Source organism: Meles meles, chromosome 12, assembly GCF_922984935.1.
Source record: "Meles meles chromosome 12, mMelMel3.1 paternal haplotype, whole genome shotgun sequence".
NCBI lineage: Eukaryota > Metazoa > Chordata > Mammalia > Carnivora > Mustelidae > Meles > Meles meles.
The window spans coordinates 85,058,576-85,079,118 of NC_060077.1; the positions used below are offsets into that span (position 1 = coordinate 85,058,576).

The following is a 20,543-nucleotide window of genomic DNA, read 5'->3' on the forward strand; positions in this document are numbered from 1 at the left end:
GGTGCCCCGGATTTAGTCACAGGTTTTTAAAAACATACTCTTGACTTGTCAGTCATCAAACATACGCTACTACTGAAAATTTACCTCAAGGATCTCATTCCCTGCCCACCACCTCTCATCCAGCAATTCTGCAACCTGATGCTATCAGAGTCTTCTCAATATCAGTCTATTTCCCCTTATTTCCTTCACTCTTCCTTATGAACTTCTATACCAGGGGCCTTCATTATTATCACTCCTGTGTACATGCCCCTATCATCTGTACCTCCCCATTGTCCATGGCTAGTCAAATCCAACTCTGTGCTCTTTGTGCACCTTCAAACACATGGATGACAGCAGAGCAAGACAGATAGGCAGGATGACTGGTCTCACATTGAACTGATGAACATAAAACGCAAAGCGGCAATTCACAATGCTTAGCCTTCCCATTGTACATCCCTTAGTCTGTGTGCGTGTATGTTTTTATATTTATATATATATTTCTGTCCCTTCTAATAAATGACTTCTCCCTCCTTTTCAAACTGTCTTCTCTTCTTTGCTCCTTCAGCTGATAACCTTGTTTCATATGCCATCAAGAAAGTAGAAACCACCAGAAAATAAGTTCCTAATACTCTCATCGCCTAAACACCTGTTGCTGGACAAAGACAGTATTTGTTGGTTTCTGGTTAATTTTCTAATATTTTCTGATGCCTCCTCTTTCCTTGCTATGTTTGCTGTGTCTAGAATTTTATAATACAGCAGGCTAGGAGTAGATGATTCTATTTAATAATAGTAGTTGGAGAACTATGGAAACATAAAATACATTCTTAAATTGGGTATGTGTTTGCTTATCTGTTTTTTTGTTTGTTTTTAAATAAGATCTTTTCACTCAACTAGAACCACTGGGGGTGAGGGTATGGTGTTTTGAAATAGTCGTTAATTGGAGGTGGATGAATTTTGTGTACAGAACAAATAACAGCATAATGGAATTAGAATATAGGGTAAACAATCATATTTTCACCAGTATCTGGATAGCAGATATTTTGAGAAAACACTTCTATACGCCAAAATATTCATGTAATTTTACGGGTTCTACCTTGAAACATATCTATGGAATCCCAGTCAAGATCCTGAATGAGAGATTTTTTAAAAGTTAGGGGGATTAGGGGTGCCTGGGTGGCTCAGTGGGTTAAAGCCTCTGACTTCAGCTCAGGTCATGATCCCAGGGTCCTGGGATCGAGCCCCACATCGGGCTCTCTGCTCAGCAGGGAGCCTGCTTCCTCCTCTCTCTCCCTGCCTGCCTCTCTGACTAGTTGCAATCTCTGTCTATCAAATAAATAAATAAAATCTTAAAAAAAAAGGGGGGGATTAACATCAGGCTGGTGTTGTCAAGACAAAAGATGTTGTTAAGTGTATGTAAATGGGCAAGATGCCTACATCTGTTTCATTTTAGAGGGACCTACTAAATCTATGGTAAATGATTTTGGGGAATCAAAATAATAATAAAATAAGTTTGAAGTTTATTAGTTCAACAATCCACTGTGAAGATAACTATACTAAGGTGTTTATTTTTTACTGACAGAAAAGCAAAAAGTTTACTGACAAGCAGTTATGAACCGAGTATAACATTGGTGAAATTTTAAATTAAGCACGTATTTTTGTTACTAATATGACAGATTGTGGCATCAGCAGGATTTGGAGGTTGGCTATGCAATTAATGAAATAAATTTAGCAAACTGTAATCAAACAAATATTGAAGTTTTTTTTTTTCTTTCTTTTTTTAATGTTCAATTAGGTATTCAATTGACAGAAACACAGACTTGGAGAGATACTTTAATATTGATGCCAACAGTGGAGTTATTACAACTGCCAAATCTTTGGATCGAGAGACAAATGCTGTTCATAATATCACAGTTCTTGCAATGGAGAGCCGTAAGTTGTAAGGCTGCACATTAAATTAGGATGGAGGCCATTGAGAGTACAGAATGGGCTGTCATGAGGTGGTACTTTCCCCTTGAGTTCTATTACGTGCCTATCTGAATTGATCAAAATCTTGAAAATCCCTAATTTCAAGCTGTGAAAAATATTTATATTCCTTAACTTTATTTGCTAATACTCACAAAGTTAGTGAAAAGAGATTGCTATGAAATAACGGGCCCGAGTTACCTTCAGGGAGCTTCCTATTGTTTCATAGTTTTATTTCATAAGCTGCATTTATGCTGGTGTAGAGTTAGTCCAGTAGCTTACAAAAAGCAATAACTTGATCCCTAACCAATACACACATATATGCATATTGATATTGAACTAATTTTAGCCCCTGATAAGAAAAATATTGAAAAAGGGATGCATAGTGATATGTTAGGCATATTATCCCTATATATAGTATATGTGCATGGATAATATGTATATAATATATGTGTATAGTCATACAAATTTGTACTCTAGCCTCAAAGAATATTGAAATTCATGGTTTATTAGTCCTCTTTTCAATGATATTCTCATCAGGGACTCAAATAAAGACACACATGTACTATACATACCTATGACGTTTGGATCAAATTTTCTGTTGCTCCCTTTGAAGTCTTTAGTGTTATGTTTCTAGATTTTATTTACAGTTTGGTCATTTTCTTATTAGAATCATGATTTAGAGAGGCAAACCATTTCGACTGAGTCTAATTGGTTTTAATAGGAGTTGCTTGAGGAAAATGGCAATGGCATAATAGCTTTACTCTCAGAGTAAATGATAAGACAAATTTTCCTCTTTATTAGAGAATCCATCTCAAGTCGGAAGAGGCTATGTGGCCATTACTATACTTGACATCAATGACAACGCCCCCGAATTTGCTATGGACTATGAAACCACTGTGTGTGAAAATGCCCAGCCAGGGCAGGTAAGTAAGAGCACACCAGGCTCCTAGCTTGTGATTTCTTTAAAAATATCCAGCAGCAGTTGCCTTTGAAATCCTGCCAGCTTTAAGATAAAATGTAATCAGCACATCTCAGCAAAACTAACACTTTGATGTGTAGCATAAACTAATATTGGAGGAACTTTAAAATTCTGGTTTAATCGGGATGATGAAATTTCTCAGGAAGAAAGGTAAACATTGTGAAAGCCATGGTAAACGGTGGAGGGCTTTGACTCCTTTAAGGAAAAATCTAGCATATGATGCTTGATTGGACTGTCCCCCGTTTTACACAGCAGGACTTACGTACCTTGAACGTCTAAGAACTGAGTATGGTTTGATCTTGGTGTGGCTTGTTCTACTCATCCATTTTGTTTGGTGTTTTGTGGTATGTACTGGGCTGGTACAGCTTATTTCTCAGGTTCACAAAAGTAAATGCAAACGTGAAATTTCAAAGGGACATGATTGGTTTTTCAGAGCACTTTTTAGATTGGGTTCATATTAGTACATCTGGTCCTTCCCCCCAGGAGGATGGTATTTGTTATAAGGTATAAAATTGCTCTTTCCTGTCACACAAAACAGCAGGGCACAGCAACATGCTTTCATGCTTTTTAATTCTCCATCCTAGGTTATCCAGAAGATCAGTGCTGTGGATAAAGATGAGCCATCCAATGGACACCAGTTTTATTTCAGCTTGACAACTGATGCAACAAATAACCACAACTTTTCATTGAACGATAACAAAGGTAAGGTATTATTATTATCACCAGCGGAGGCAGCAGGTACAGACTCTCTAAGCAACAACTTTTTCTTGCTCAGGAATGCTGATTATGGATACACACACACACACACACACGCAAGGACATTAATTAAAGGGCAATGAGCCCCTCAAGTAATTTTTATCTATGGATTTGCTGTCATGAAGAAGCAGCTGCTAGTTAAATCATTTCAGGCCTGAATCCAAATAGGGGAGAAGCCAGATCCATCTCTCTCTGACTTTTCTTCTAGACCTTTGAGAGCCAGCTAAATTTGTTAATAAGACTGTACTACATAGGTACAACTTGAGACATTAGGAAAATAATTGGTGTTTCCTGTTTGATATCAACCTAAATCAACTTTGACTTAATATTTTCAATAATAGCATCAGTTATTTTTTTATTTTTAACAAAAAATAGAAGTAATCCATGCAAATAATTAAGATATATTCCCGATGGAGGGAAGTAAAAAAAAAGAACAAAAGAATTTCCTGTCACCCTAAATTCATTTCTCTGCTTCAAAAGTAAACTCTCTTATCAGTTCCCTAAGTGTCATTATAGAAACATTTTTTACAAATACCTGTAAGTATATTCTGGTTTTGCTTTATATATATATGTGTATATAAATACACACACACACACACACATCCATACACACATTTTTGCTTAAATATGTATTTATATGCACACACACAGACACACATAATAGAATATTTACATTTTATAAATATATATAGACTGACATAAGCATATATATATATAAACATATGTAGATAATTATTGATATATATATATCATTATAGGCAACATGGACAATTATAAGAACTTTTAAAGTAGGAGAACCTGCTGTTCTGTAATTTTTAATTTATACAGAGGTGTTTTCATTCAAGGTATTTATTTTAACAAAAGGGCATTTGCAACTGAAAAATATACAGAGAGAGGAGTATTCCCCAACAATAGAGAAAATGTAATTCCTTTGGGTTGAATATGTGAATCAGGTTTCGGGAACAAAGAAAACCTATAGAAGTAGATTTTCTAGTCAAACACTGGCTCATCTGAAAAGACTTACTCAGCAGGTGGATATTATAAGTGCTTTTTGCCTGAAGCTGCCATCTTCTTTGGTGCAGAAAATCCAACTTTGACCTCAAAAATTCAATCTGAAAATAATCGTTTTCCTGACCCCACTCTCTGCTTAAATGAGAATACTATCTTGTCCCTTTAGTGATATAAAAGGAAGAGCATTCTCTACGTGGGTAATCCCAGACTCTCTGACTTAATCACATTTGGGACAATTCTCAGCGCTTTGATTCATCTAGCACAAGTGTAGAGAGGGGATTTTATGACCTTGCCAAGAAGAGTCTGAATATTCCCCTCATGGGTCACCCTATCCGGTACCACCACGATTGTTGGCCGGCACCTGCACTAAAAGGTGTGGATTTAGGGGACATCCCCACTGCTGCACAATTGAAAGATTTCCCTAAGTCAAGACCAGAGCTCCCTAGCATGTACCTTGGAGGAAAACATGTAGGAAGAAGATCAGTTCCTATATCGGCTTCCATGCATAGGGAACATGATGAATTTTATGATCTCCTTCCCGAACACGGGCTTTCTTTCACATATTGGGCATTTAGGCATGTGTTCCACAATCCAGTATGTGTGTGTGTGTGTGTGTGTGTGTGTGTGGACATGCATGCATGCTATTTGATACCAATCATGTTAGATTACAATTCAACAGCTCTGGAAAACTTTGTGTATCAAAACACGAATACATGTATCTTAATGATTGGGAGGCAAAGAGATAGGCGTGTGTATTACTATTAAGTGTATAGAAACATACTGAAAACAATATCCTCCAACAACTCCCTGTGTAGATTTTTAACGAACACCACAACTTCATGTCTTAAAAGATTTGTTTACAGAAACTTGCTAGATGGAACCTGAAAATCAAGTTTTATTCTTGCCACTTCTATAACTGAAAGTTATATGTTTTCTCCAGGGTCCTGTGAGCTGCCTGTTTTGTGCTCTTTGGATGGGGTGGATTTCAGCTTGCTCTTTCATTGGAGCATTGTTAATGCTTTTACGAGAAACATTGGATAAATATCTTTTTGAGAGCTTGGAAAGGAGGCACACATTCCTTCCTTGGAAAGGAAGTACACTAGATGAAACTATGATCCTATTTTCCTTCTTCATGTTTTAAGCTGTAAATTTAAAAGATCATAGAAATTCTCTAATTAATTAAGATGGCAGCTGGGTAAATAGTGGACCAAAAAAATTATTTCTGGTATAGAAATCACACTTATGTGTTATTGATTACTGATAAAGGTTTCATAATTAAATGTTAGATAAAATAGAATATTGAATATAAATTAAACACAAATGACCTATTTTATCACTGACAAAATGTTTATATATATGGGCTTGGGTAACAATATATACCAATATGGACTTTTAAAAAACTACACAGTAATTCCTTTCCTGAATATCTATGTATACTTCATTCAGCTAAAGCTGGATTATCTTATTTTACTTATTTCTATATTGGGTTTGGAACTTGTCAAGGAGGGGATGGATTGGGATTTTTATTTTTGCTATCTGATGATGCTGCAAAAGTATTCTTTTAATTTGAATCATCCTCTTTGTAAGTGTATGATTTGAAATTTAGGAGAAAAAGGTGTACTCTGTGATTTTTACTAAGTTGCAGTTAAGTGATGAATAAAAATTTTCATATTCAGACTCTTGCCAAGTCTGATCTCATATTCAGTTTTATTTGATATCTGTTTCCTTTGGTCATAACAGTGTAGCATGATGTAAATACATTAAAATGTATTAAAATTAAGTACTGGGTAGTAGAGCTCTCTGACAAGACACTTAACCAATGACTTAAATCACATCAATGTGTGTGTGTGTGTGTGTGTGTGTGTGTGTGTGTGTGTTTCTTCTAGAAGTTTCTAATCCCCTTTACCTATTTCGCCCAGCTCCCCACCCCTTAAAACAGGTAAGTTTGGCAGGACTGAGTCCATCAGAAATCTTGTGTTACACATTTATTTTCTCTATCTTAGACAATACAGCTTCCATTCTCACCAGGAGAAATGGCTTCCGGAGACAAGAACAATCTGTTTACTATCTGCCGATCTCCATCGTGGACAGTGGATCGCCTTCCCTCAGCAGCACCAACACTCTCACCATCCGCGTCTGCGACTGTGATGCTGATGGGATCGCTCAGACCTGCAATGCTGAGGCCTACGTTCTACCCGCCGGCCTCAGCACAGGAGCCCTGATTGCCATACTCGCCTGTGTCTTGACATTACTGGGTAGGTACTGTTTCCAGTGTTTGCGCTGTAAGAGCAATCACACCAACCACACATCATGACCTTTTCTTTTCTTTTGCCGATAGTACCTTTTTGAGAACATGTGCGAGTGTTCTGTTCGATGGTGTTTCCTTCAATGAGCAGCCCAAGTTCCATGGCCATACTTTCCAATGGTATATTTAAAATACAACTTGGAAAAAATAATCAATTTCGTTTTTAAAACAACAGTGAAGATAAGTGACTGTTTAAATTTGCTTTTATTTTTCAAATTTACCACGTCGCAGCTCTTTGTGTTAAAATACCCTACAAAGGAGATATATTAGACCAGAATCTTTTCTATGTTGTTTTGATAATGTGATTACTTCAGAAATTATAGCTTTATATCCCACCTCTTTTCAGAAAAGATTTAAGGTAGATTTTTAAATTAGTCACAAATTTGAAAAGATTGTAATTTTAGGAATGTAAAAGTTATAATTTCCCAAGAATTAACATTTTTAATTATATTCTCCATGATTACTTTATCACATGAGTAAATAAGATTTATAACTTATATTAGAATTAGTTTTATAGGAGATTATGCAGTACCCTTTTAAAAATTGGGAGACATCCAACACGGGCATTGGATAATGGGTTTATGGTTTATTCCTTAGCTACATTGTCTTTCAGAGTAGAACTTCTTACATCAAGGACAACAAGCGTTTAGCATTACATCTGAGACCATATTGTGTGTTTTCTTAGGGTCTAATATAATTTGTGAACCCGTTTATAACATATTTTTGTAAAAGCTGAATTTGGCAATGTGAGTCATCATTGTGTAATGTTTAAAAACAAGATTTATGAAGTTAAGTAAACCTAACTTTTATTACTGCTCCTAACATACACTAGCTTTTCACCAGGGGAACATTATAAAGCTGGCTACTTCATCTAGAAGGGGAAAATAATAGAACTAGACTATAAGGTTGTTTTAAAAGTTAAATGAGATAATCAGGTGCCTACCATATAGCAGGCATGCAGTTACTTTTAAGTGTTATCGATGAAGTGAATTCTCAACCTATTAAACAAGCTAAGACCTAGTTACTGATATACTGTAAATGATCTCTACAAATGGAAATGACTGACTTCAATAACCAGCTAAACAGATAAATCTAGGAAGGAAAAAACTTTTTTTTTTCCCTAATACCTTCACACAGGTGGCAGAAAGTCTCAAACTCATTAGAACTGGTAAGTAATTCTCAGTTAAAGCCTGATTAGAATAGAATACAAAAGACTGGAGTAAGTTTTGAAAAAGATGGAACCATTGCAAAGGCAGATGATGTATGGATGACTTTTTGAACTTAACCTGGCCAGTTATCACAGACAATTTAGATTACGGAGTACTTCAAATGAGTAAGATGAAATTGTATTCCTCATAATTTAATCATACCCAACAATTAATTACCTTTGATTTCTTTTAAAGTTGTCTATCTAATGAAGCCTACTTCATTGTTAGAACATACTTTTACCATTGACCTAAGGATTCCTTGCAGGTTAGGTTGCTTGATGGTTCTAATTAAGAATCATTACCTAGCTGTTCCTGAAAATAAGTAAAATAGAGTCTTATAGATTTCATTCTTACATTTGATGTATAAGAATATGTGATAGTGTGTGTGTTTGTGTACACATTTGTCTCAGGATATGATCATAGTAGGTTTTTGTGGATTTCGTCAAAATTAGTTATATTTGAGCACTTTGCTCTAACAGATATCAGATTAGGAATATCTCTTCCACTTCTTAGGACAAGGTATTTATGTCTTATATTTTATTCATTTTTAAAAGTTTCTCCAAGTCTACGAAAACATAAGTCAAAACAGAGCCTATTGTGCTGAAATTCATTTGTGAACTAGTGGCTTTCATTTCTCAGTGAGGACTTGGCTCAGTCATCAGTATGTTTCTGTTTAGAAGTGAGTCTTTTTATTCCGTATTTCCTGAGTCTTTAGAAATGGAGGATCAGGACTTTGCATTTTCGTTAGATTCTGTCTCTTCAGTTACAGACTCTGGGTTTTCACACAACATGCCAAAGCCAGCATGACTGAGTATTTGGGTGGGGGTGGTTGGGTGGGAGACACAGCCTTGCATGGATCATGACTTCTAGTGTACACATGACTCATACTTTATACCTTAAGAAGTGAGGTGGATTTTATTCCTAGACACCAGATAACAGGATTTGTAACTCAACCTTTTTAGGCTTTTAAATAAATACTGCTAGAAAAAAGCAAGGTAGGGGTGCCTGGGTGGCTCAGTCATTAAGCATCTGCCTTCAGCCCAGGTCATGATCTCAGGGTCCTGGGATAGAGTCCCACATCAGGTTCTCTGCTCAGTGGGGAATCTGCTTCTCCCTCTCTTTTTCAATCTCCTCCCTGCTCATGGTCTTTGTCTCTCTCTCTCCCAAATGAATAAATAAAAAAATCTTTAAAAAAAAATGTTTTAGGGGCACTTGGGTGGCTCAGTGGGTTAAAGCCTCTGCCTTCCACTCAGGTCATGATCTCAGGGTCCTGGGACTGAGCCCCGCATCGGGCTCTCTGCTCAGTGGGGAGCCTGCTTCCTCCTCTCTCTCTGCCTGCCTTTGTGCCTACTTGTGATCTCTGTCAAATAAATGAATAAAATCTTTAAAATAAATAAATAAATAATAAAAATATTTTAAAATATTAAAAATAAAAATATAAAAATAAAAATTTTAAAATGGTTTTTAAAAAGGGGGGCAATGTAAAGGGGTGGAAATAGGGAGGGACTATTCGAGAATCTAGTTCAATCTAAGGAGGAAACTAGAGAAACTTGGGCTTTGAACCCCTACGGAAAGGTGCTTCCCTGTATGCCAAGTTTGTTTTCCAGTAATGTTTCAAATTAAAGCTCTTTGTAAGATGAGAGAAAGGAATGCCCTGAAGTTTCCAGAATATTTGTGCTGGAAGGCATCATAGAAATCAAGTCTAGCCCAAACCTCTGCACTTTTCAGAGGGGGAAAAGGAAATACAACTGGGTTCAAGGATTTCAGGAATTCGTATACCAAGTTAACGGCCAAGATGCCATAAGATTCTAGGTCTCCTTATCATCAATCACTGTTTTTAGATTAAACTATAAAGAAAATACACCTTGAAAATATGTTTTTTTTTTTTTCACAATTGTTCATATGTAGTCCTTTCTCAAAATTGAAAAATCCTGTTATATGAAGCTGGTCATGTCAACTTCATGTTTGTTTCCTTCTAACTTTACGGGTGAACCCTTTCCTGAGTTTTCTCCCTTCCCAAGTTTGTTCTCACCCTTTCAAATTTATTTGTATTCTCTAAATGAAAGATGATCCAAAAATGAGAACCCAAAGTTTCCTTTACTTACGTTGACTACAACTTGAATGGGAGAGATTGTTGTCATATTCAACGTTCATGATAAAGTTATCAATCAGATGGCATTATTTTGCAAGTAGAAACATTTCATCTGTATATGGCAAGATACTTTAGTATTCTAATGTTCAACTAAATATTTTGCTGGGACACCAATTTTTAAGATTTTATTTATTTATTGAAAAAGAGAGAATGCAAGCAAGGGGAAAGGCAGAGGGAGAGAGAGAGAATCATAAGCAGGCTTCGTGCTCAGCAAAGAGCCCAACGTGGAACTCTACCTTATGACTCTGATATCATGACCTGAGCAAAAATCAAGAGTTAGGCTTGGGGCACCTGGGTGGCTCAGTGGGATAAGCCACTGCCTTTGGCTCAGGTCATGATCTCAGGGTCCTGGGATCGAGCCCCACATCGGGCTCTCTGCTCAGCAGGGAGCCTGCTTCCTTCTCACTCTCTGCCTGCTTCTCTGCCTACTTGTGATCTCTCTCTCTCTCTGTAAAATAAATAAATAAAATCTAAAAAAAAAAAGAGTCAGAGGCTTAACAGACTGAGCCCCCAGACTGAGCCCTACCCCAACACCAATTTTTTTCTGCATGTTTATCATAGTTAAATTCATAATTGTGAACATACGTGGTTATTTTCCAACCACTGAACTCTGAACACACTTCAGAGAAAAACAAATCTAGGGCACTTGAGTGGCTCATTTGATTAAGTGTCTGCCTTCCACTCATGATCTCTGGGTCCTAGACCAAGTCCCCTTGTAGTCAGGCTTCCCGCTAAGCAGGGAGTCTGTTTCTTTCTCTCCTTTTGTCCCCCCGCCCCCCCCCCCCCCCCCGGTTATTTGCTCTCCCTCTCAAATAAATAAAATCTTTTAAAAAAAGTATGAATGACTAACACTAAATTATCACTTCAGTGGATTTTGAGAAATGAACAGAAAGAATTTCAGTTGTTTTAAATGTTTCAATATTAAATATTACACATCGACCAGAGAATATTATAGCTGTTTTCTTTGTTAGTTTCTTAGTTAGCATGTGCATTTTCCTGCACACTAAAATTGTCACTGAATTTACTATATTAAGTTTTGTTTTTCCATATTTAGATCTTTAGGTCCAAGTAACTGATGTCATATAACATCCCCTCTAGCTCCCTGCTCTTTAGCCACAACTGGGATTAGTTAGACTGGCCCTGCTTCCGGTTTAATAAATCATTTGTGGAAAACACTGCTTGCTACATGGGGTTCAAGTTCTTGCAGTGTGTCCAGGGTGACCAGCTTGACATTCTGCTGTCATGCATCTTTGCACCTTTCTTTGCTTTCCTGGTCTACAGAGTGCTGAATCATGTTTGCTCCTCTGTTACTGTGGCCACTCATGATTATGTTCAACAGGAAAATATTTTCCTAGTTCTGTAAGTGATAGTATTACATATATATGTATACTATATATATATATATATATATATATATATATAGTATATATATATATATATATATATATATATAGTATACATATATATGTATATTATTATATATGTATGTAACATACATACATATATATTTACTTAGGTAATACTAAGTATACTGATACCTATTATACTAATAGGTAATACTAATACACACACGCACACATACACAAACACAAGATTGATCCCCATCATAATCTATAATGATAGTCCTAGTGATATGAAAGGACAGAAGTGGCTAATTTATGGTGGCACATGTGTCCCTCTTTCAAACAAGCATAAGCATAGTAAAAATTAATTACATTTAATAAGCTCATACTAAGTGCTAGACATTAGCTAAGTGCTTTAAGAGCATGGTCTAATTTAATTCTCACAACATATTTCCAGGTAGGTATTAAATAGTATTATGCCCACTTTTTATATGAGAAAACTAAATTAGAGGAAACATGTACAAAGTTACAAGGTGTCACAGCCGGGACCCAAACACAAGTGAGGCTGCCTGCTGAATGTCCGTTATAAGATATTTTTCCTTATGTGTTTCCTAATAGGAGAGACTTGTGTGTCTCTGGGAAATGCCTGTTGATCTGTGGGTATCACAGCCCCGGTACTGCCAAATTAGAGCTGGCAGAATCTTTGATCTGCTTTACAAAGCAGGTTGATCACTTCTTTGGCCCTGAATGTCTAATTTACAGTATCCTCCAACTGCTTCCAACCTTGAGAGAACACATCAAAAATTATATATGATAAATTTGAGATTACCCTTCATTACAACCAAAATATATGCTATACCAGTTCTCTTTGTACACACAATATTCTTTGTGCTTAGGTCAGTTTTGTGTCTGTCTTGATAATCAAATCATTCTAACTGCCACGTTTAATGGAGAGGAAATCTGTGATACGTTTCTGGGGCAAGGGGAAGCTCAGTTTTGTTTGTAATGAAATGTTTTGCTGTCTCGAGACATGGAAAGCAGCATCCCTTTTGTGCAGAACTCTGGGATGGACACATTTATCTAACAGACTTCTGACATTAGAAATTTGAATAGAATTATTAAACCCTGAACAGTTTTCCTACACCCTTACCTCTCCTCCTGACTTAGTCCCTGCTTTCATGTTTTTGGAGGGGAATCAATCACCCTTTACTCTTTTCTTCCATCTCCCACAGCCAATCAGTCCCCCCAAAATACGAAATTTTACTTTGTTGACTCTTGAATCTGTGCCGTGCTCTCCCTTGATGCCTCACCTGATTTTGACCCAAGTCTATCGTTGCTCTCCTGAGTTGCCCATCTCTACCAGATCCAATCTGCCAGCATCCCACGCAGACTGAGTTTCTCCAAAGCAAATGTGACCGTGACACACACCAGCTTAAAATAAGATTTCCATATCAGGGACATCATATGATAGTTGTCTTTCTCCGATTGACTTATTTCACTAAGCATGATACGCTCTAGTTCCATCCACGTCGTCGCAAATGGCAAGATTTCATTTCTTTTGATGACATGGAGAAGCAACATGGGGGGGTAGGGGGATAGGAGAAGAATAAATGAAACAAGATGGGATTGGGAGGGAGACAAACCATAAATGACTCTTAATCTCACAAAACAAACTGGGGGTTGCTGGGGGGAGGTGGGATTGGGAGAGGGGGAGCGGGCTATGGACATTGGGGAGGGGAGGCGAACCATAAGAGACTATGGACTCTGAAAAACAACCTGAGGGTTTTGAAGGGTCAGGGGTGGGAGGTTGGGGGAACAGGTGGTGGGTGATGGGGAGGGCACGTTTTGCATGGAGCACTGGGTGTTGTGCAAAAAGAATGAATACTGTTACGCTGAAAAAATTAATAAAAAGGGAAAAAAAATAAGATTTCCATGGCTCCTGTGGTCTACAGATGAAAATCACAGACTTTCTCTGCTCTAACGGCTCCCTACCATTTCAACCTTCAGCCAAATCACAGAGCAGCTCTTTCTCAGACTCATCCTGCTTTGTCTTACCTGCTCGTATGTGACTTGCTCCTTCTGCCTCAAACACCTTTGCCCCAATTTTCTTCGGAGTCCGTGTTGGGTGCTCTTCCCGCGTGGCCCATAGCACCTTTTGTATACCAGAGCGTTCTTCACGGCTGACTCACCTGTTTCATCAGTTTGTATGTCTGCTCCAGTAGACTCCTGCTTCCAGAGCCAGGGGCTGAGTATTATTTTATCACTGTGAACATAGCCATAAAAGGCTGATATGACATGTAGAGGTCATGTCATACCTACATGCCGAATGAGACCATGGATGATTTGAATGTATTCGTTAGCAGAAAAGAAGGTTTGATTTTATTTTTGTCCTTATCCATTAATAGTATCTCCATTAGAGCCAGATTTTCCCATTTCCTAAGATTATATTTTAGGGCATTTCGTCTGAAATCCAGTCTCTTTATTTTTTTTTCTATAAAGTGGATATGGCACACACTTAAAATACTGATATTATATTTTTGAGTTAATAGCCCTGCAGATCCACAAGGGCTCAAGAAAAAACAAATCTGAATATATGATTTTCCAAATCTATCTAAAGGTAGAGAAAATACTGCAGTAGATATTTCGAGGTTAATGCATTTGTTGTTAAAATTCAGCTTAAATTTTAGTCAAAAATGCTATAGTTGATATCTAGTTTACCTCCTGCACATGCTTAGATTGTATCAAATATAAATTTTCATTTATTCTTTGTGGCTATAAATAATAGAGTAGGTTCATAAGTACAAGTTCAAATTCTGGCCTTTTGTGACTGAGGATCTGCATATATCTCTTATTCTACAGCACATAGATCCAGACAAAATGACAAGCTGAATTCTCTCACCCTTTACATCTTAGCTTAGATGTCACTTCCAATGACATCTGTCTTTGATCACCAGACTGCACTAGTACCCCTGTATTTTTCCTATCATTTCACTTTTTAAAACATAGATTATTTCCTTGCCTGAGACATTTCAGAAGCATCAAATGTACTTACACAAAATCCAAATGGTTCTCATGGCCCACAAAGCAAGACATATTCTGACACCTGCTCACGTCTTGAAGGTATCAGGCTCTCTAATCCTTCACTCAATCCTTCACTTCAATCCTGAAGGAAGAGCCACATCGCTGCCTTTCCCTTAGTTTCAAATGTGCCTCCCTGTTACTGAAAGATTTTTCCTGAGTCCCTTCACCTGTGGGGCTCACACGATCCTTTATGACCAGCTTCAGTCTTACCTTCTCAGGGGCGGATGTCTCACCTACTAATTAAATTAAGCACGGTTCACCACCATGAGTCTTTGTCTTTTTAACTGAAGTATACTTGACATACAATATCCTATTAATTTCAGGTACACATTATAGTGATTTGATATTTTTATATGAAATGATCCTCATGATGAATCTAGTTACCATATATCACATACAAAATCGTTACAAAATTATTGACGGTATTCCCTATACGTTACTTAGTCTCCTTCACCTATTTTGCCCACCTCCCAGTCACTCCCTACTCTAGCAACCCGGAGTTTGTTTCCTGAGTCTGTTTCAATTTGTGTGTGTGTGGTTTGTTTTTTTTTTTAGATTCCACATATAGATGAAATCATTCAGTACTGTTTTCCGTAGTGACTATACCAATTTACATTCCCACCCACAGTGTCCGAGGGTTTTCTTTTCTCTACACCCATGCCAACATTTTTTTTTGTTTGTTTTTGGCAGTTGTCAATCTGACAGGTGTGAGGTAATCTTATGGTTTTGAATCTCATTTCCCTGGTGATTAGTGATTTTAAACATCTTTTCATGTTCCTGTTGGCTATCTGTATGTCTTCTTTAGAAAAACTACTATTCAAGTTCTGTACCCATTTTTGATTGGGTTGTTTGCTTATTTGTTTTTGATATTAAGGTGTGTAAGTTCTTCGTATATTTTGGATACTAACCCTTTATCAAATATATGATTTGCAAATATCTTCTTCCATTCAATAGGTTGCCTTTTCACTTATTGATGTTGTCCTTCATTGTGCAAAAACTTTGATGTATTCCCAATTGCTTCTTTTAGGTTTTTTTGCCCTTGCCTTAAGAGATAGGTCCAAAAACATATTGCTAAAACCAGTGTCAAAGAGTTTACTATGTTTTCTTTTAGGGGATTTATGGTTTCAGGTCTTGCATTCAAGTCTTTTAATCCATTTGAGTTTATTTTTGTTTATGGTATAAGAAAGTGGTCAGGTTTTCCCAACACCATCCTCTGTAAAGATGGTCTTTTCCCTGTTGTATATTCATGTCTTCTTCGTCATAAATTGACCATAGTTGTGTCCATTTATTTCTGGCCTCTCTTTTCTATTCCATTGATTTATGTGTCTGTTTTTGTGCTAGCACCATACGGTTTCAATTGCTGTAGCTCTTTAGTATAGGTTGACCTCAGGAAGCATGACACCTCTGACTTTGTTCACTTTCAGGATTGGTTTGGCTATTTGGGGTCTTTTGAGGTTCCATACACATTTCAGGATTCTTTGTTGTAATTCTGTGGAAAGTAACATTGGTAATTTCAAGGGATTACATTGAATCTGTAGTTTGCTTTGGATAGTATGGACGTTTTAAAATAATATTTTTCCAATCCATGAGTATGGTTTACCTTTCCATTTATTTGAGCCATCCTCAGTTTCTTTCATCAGTGTCGTAGTTTTCAGAATACAGGTCTCACTTCCTTGGTTAAATTTATTCCTAGGCAATTGTTTTAAAAGATTGTATCCATTTATTTTGAGAGAGAGAGAAAGAGAACAAGCTGGGAGAGGAGTAGAGGGAGAAAAAAGAAGCAGACTCTCTGCTGAGCTGGGAGCCCAATGTGGGGCTCAGTCCCAGGACTCTGGATCAGGACCCAAGCCGACGGCAGACTGCTTAACCATTGAGCCACCCAGGTGCCCCCTTAAGTAATTTTTTTGATAAAATTGTAAATGTGATTGTTTTCTTCATTTCTCTTTCTTGGTAGCTTGTTATAGTATAGAGAAATGCAACCTATTTCTGTATTTTGTATTCAGTATTTTGTATTTATATTTCTAATTTTGTATTCTGTGACTTTTACTGAATTTATTTATTAGTTCTGGTAGTTTTTGGTGGAGTCTGAGGTTTTCTGCATACAATATCATGTCATTTGCAAAAAGTGACAGTTTCATTCTTTTCCAATTTAGATGCCTTTTTTTCCCCCCTTGCCTAATTGTGGTGACTAATTGTGTTGAATAAAAATGGCAAGGGTGGGCATTCTTGCCTTGTGTCTTAGAGTAAAAGCTTTTAGTATTTACCCTTAAGTATGATGCTAGCTATGGGTCTGACATACACGACCTCTCTTATGTTGAGGTTTGATTCTTCTATACTCACGTTGATTTTTTATCATACGTAGATGTTGAATTATGTCAGTTGCTTTTTCTGCATCTATTGAGATCATATGATTTTTAGCCTTCATTTTTGTTAATGTGGTATATAATGTTGATTGATTGATTTGCAGATGTTGAAACATCCTTGGCATAAATTCCACATAATCATGGGGTATAATTTTTATATTTTTAAGATTTATTTATTTGAGAGAGAGAGAGAGAGAGCGAGAGTGAGCAGGGGTGGGGGCAAAGGGAGAAGGAGATAAGCAGACTCCCCACTGAGCAGGGAGCCCATTACAGGACTGGATCCCAGGACACCAACATCATGACCTGAGCCAGAATCAAGGGTCAGATGCTTAATCAACTGAACCATTCATGTGCCACATGGGGTATAGTTCTTTTAACATAATGCTGAATTTGGTTTGCTAATAGTTTGTTGAGGATTTTTGCATCCTCTGTTTTCATCTGTTTTCATCTGTTTTCATCAGGGATATCGACCTGTAATTTTTTTTTTCAATATCTTTGGTTTTGGTATCAGGGTAATGATTGCCTTGCAGAGGAGTTTAGAAGCAGCCCTTCCTCTTCATTTTCTGGAGAGGTTTTTTTGTTGTTGTTTTTTAATTATTAATTCAGTATCATTACTTGTAATTGGCCTATTCAGATTTTCTGTTTTTCCATAATCTCAAAAGGTTGTGTTTCTAGGAATTTATCATTTTTTCTAAGTTCTTCTATTTGTTGGTGTATAATTACAGTAGTCTGCTATGATCCTTTTTATTTCTGTGGTATTATTTTAACTTCTGTTTCTGATTTTATTTATATGGGTTGTGTTTTTCTCTTGAAAACTGACTAGACTTTATCAGTTTTGTTTAGTTTTTCAAAAAAACCAGTTCTTAGTTGTGCATTGATCTTTTCTATTTTTTAAGTGTCTAATGTATTTCCACTCAGATTGTTACCATTTCCTTTCTCCTCTAATTTTGGAATTTGCTTGTTAATATTCTACTTCTCTTAGGCATAAAGTTAGATGGTTTATTTGGGATTTTACTTGAGATAGGCCTATATCACTATAAACTTTCCTCTTAGAATTGCTTTTGCTGTATCCTGTAGATTTTGAAAAGCTGTGTTTTCATGTTTATCTTCATTTGTCTCAAGGTATTTATTTCCAACTTTTATTTATTGACACATTGTTTAGTAGCATGTGCGTTAGTCCTCCACATGTTTTGTTTTGTTTTTCTAGAAATCTTTCTGTGATTGATTTCTAGTTTCACACTACTGTGGTTAGAAAAGATGCTGGATATAATTTTAATCTTCTTGAATTTATTGTAACTTGTTTTGCAGCTTAACATGTGATCTATCCTGGAGAATGTTCAATGTGCACTTCAAAAAAAATGCCGTCTGAAGTTTTTAGATGAAATGTTCTCTATATATCTTTAAGCCATTTGGTCTAAAGTGTTGTTTAAGGCCAATTTTTTCTTATTGATTTTCAGTCTGGATGATCTATTTATTGATGTAAGTAGGTTGTTAAAGTCCCCCTACTATTTTGTATTACTGTCAGTTTTTCCCTTTATGTCTGCTTAAATTTGCTTTACATATTTACGTGATCATATGTTGGGTATGTAGATATTTGCAAATGTTATATTGTTTCTTTTTTTGGAGTCACAGTCTTTAAGTATATTTCATCTGATATGAGTACTGCTCCAGCTTTATTTCCATGTTCATGGAATATCTTTTTCCATCCCTTCACCTTCAGTCTGAGTGTCCCTTTATATATAAAGTGAGTCTCTTGTACGCAGCATATAAATAGATGATGTTTATCCATTCAGCCACATTGTGGCTTTGGATTATTTAGTCCAGTTACATTTAAAATGTATTGATAGGTATATGTTTATTACTATTATTTATTTTCTGATTGTTTTTGTAGTTCTCTGTTTCTTTCTTCTTTTGATCTCTTGTGGTTTGATGCTTTTCTTTATTTTTGTGTATGTGTATCCATTGTAAGTCTTTGGATTTGTTAGATTCTTTTGTGGGTTTGGTTTTGGTTAGTATGACGTTCATGTATACCAACATTATATATAAAGCAGTCTGTTTTAAGCTGATAGTCACTTAATTTCCAGTGCATTCTAAAAAAGTACTACATTTGTACTCTCCCTCCCACACACACACATTTTATGCTGCTGATGTCCTATTTTACATCTTTTTGGTTTAATTTTGCACTCAGGATTTTTAAGTGGCCAATCCATTGCCTTTATTATATATTTGCCTATATTAGTGAGTTTTTTTCTTTCATGTATTGTATTTTTAGTTATGCCTTTTCCGCTTACAGACATTTTAACTTTTCTTGGAAATCTGGTTTAGTGGCAATGAATTCCTTTAGTTTTTGCTTGTCTGGGAAACTAGGGATCTTGGGGAATACTGTGCTGGGGCTGCCTTAGTGGGATGCCTGGAGCTAGAGCTAGACCAGGTGTGACATGTGGTCGGGCATGTCAGGCTTGGGATGCCTTGGCCAGAGAGTTGAAGCTGGAGTGGGCATGGGTCAGGGATACCAGAGCATGGTGCACCAACAACTGCAATTCTTTATCATGAAACCTTAGTTCTTTTGTGTCGGTTACCACACTTGGTAAACATACTTACTTGCTTTGCTCAAATTTAAGAACATCTTGAGAGTACTGATCTTAGTCTTACTCTTCTTAAACCAGTGTATTCTTGGGGCTTAATATTAGTAATGTAGGAGGAAAAATATTTGGGGATGAATTTATAAATAGTACTTATCACATTCTATTCATTTTTCTCTTTGCCACATATTTTAAGCTTCTCCAGAATAGTTTTGATATCTCTATTATTTTACCATCCAATAAATAGCATAGCTATCAAATAACTAAATTAATGAGTTATCAAAAATCACATGTAAGTACCAAGTAAAATTTGTTTCTTTTTTGTGTACCTATTATATAATTCAAATTTTAGCAAGATCCAGAGGAATAGGAACTACTTTGCTTAGGATTTTATTATAGTTTATCATATATGACCTATTGTGTTTACTATATATTTTTTAAACTTTACAAATATAAACTCAATTTTTATAAACTTACCATGAGATAGTTTTTATGAGTTAAGTTCTATTATCTCCATTTGGAGAGGAGGAAACTGAGGCAGAAGAAAGAAAGATATCCTGTCTCAGCCCACATATTCAGTCAACAGAGGCAGGGAGTCAGTGTAAATGTGGGTTTAAGTGGGGGATTTGAGGTACACTTCAGGAGTTGCACTATTTAATAATAGGTTCATTAAGGTAGTGAGATGAGCAAGAGGTAAATACAAGGAGGAAGTGAAGTTAGAGTCCCAAGATGACCTGGAATTTTCTGGTTTGGGTATTATTTTGAAAGAACACAAATTGAAACAGATTGAAGTTAATGGGTTAAAAAAAAAACTATATT

The 20,543-nt window shown here is 36.4% G+C and overlaps 1 protein-coding gene across 3 annotated transcripts in view; it reads left to right on the top strand.

The window, feature by feature from the left end:
* The window catches only part of CDH7 (cadherin 7), a 124,306-nt gene that overhangs the window by 94,829 nt on the left and 8,934 nt on the right, over positions 1-20,543 (top strand). For all 3 annotated transcript variants that reach the window (XM_046024025.1, XM_046024024.1, XM_046024026.1), the window contains exons 8-11: positions 1,772-1,908; positions 2,746-2,867; positions 3,508-3,625; positions 6,694-6,945. In XM_046024025.1, the coding sequence (XP_045879981.1) occupies positions 1,772-1,908; positions 2,746-2,867; positions 3,508-3,625; positions 6,694-6,945 (629 nt within the window). The remainder of the gene's footprint in view (positions 1-1,771; positions 1,909-2,745; positions 2,868-3,507; positions 3,626-6,693; positions 6,946-20,543) is intronic.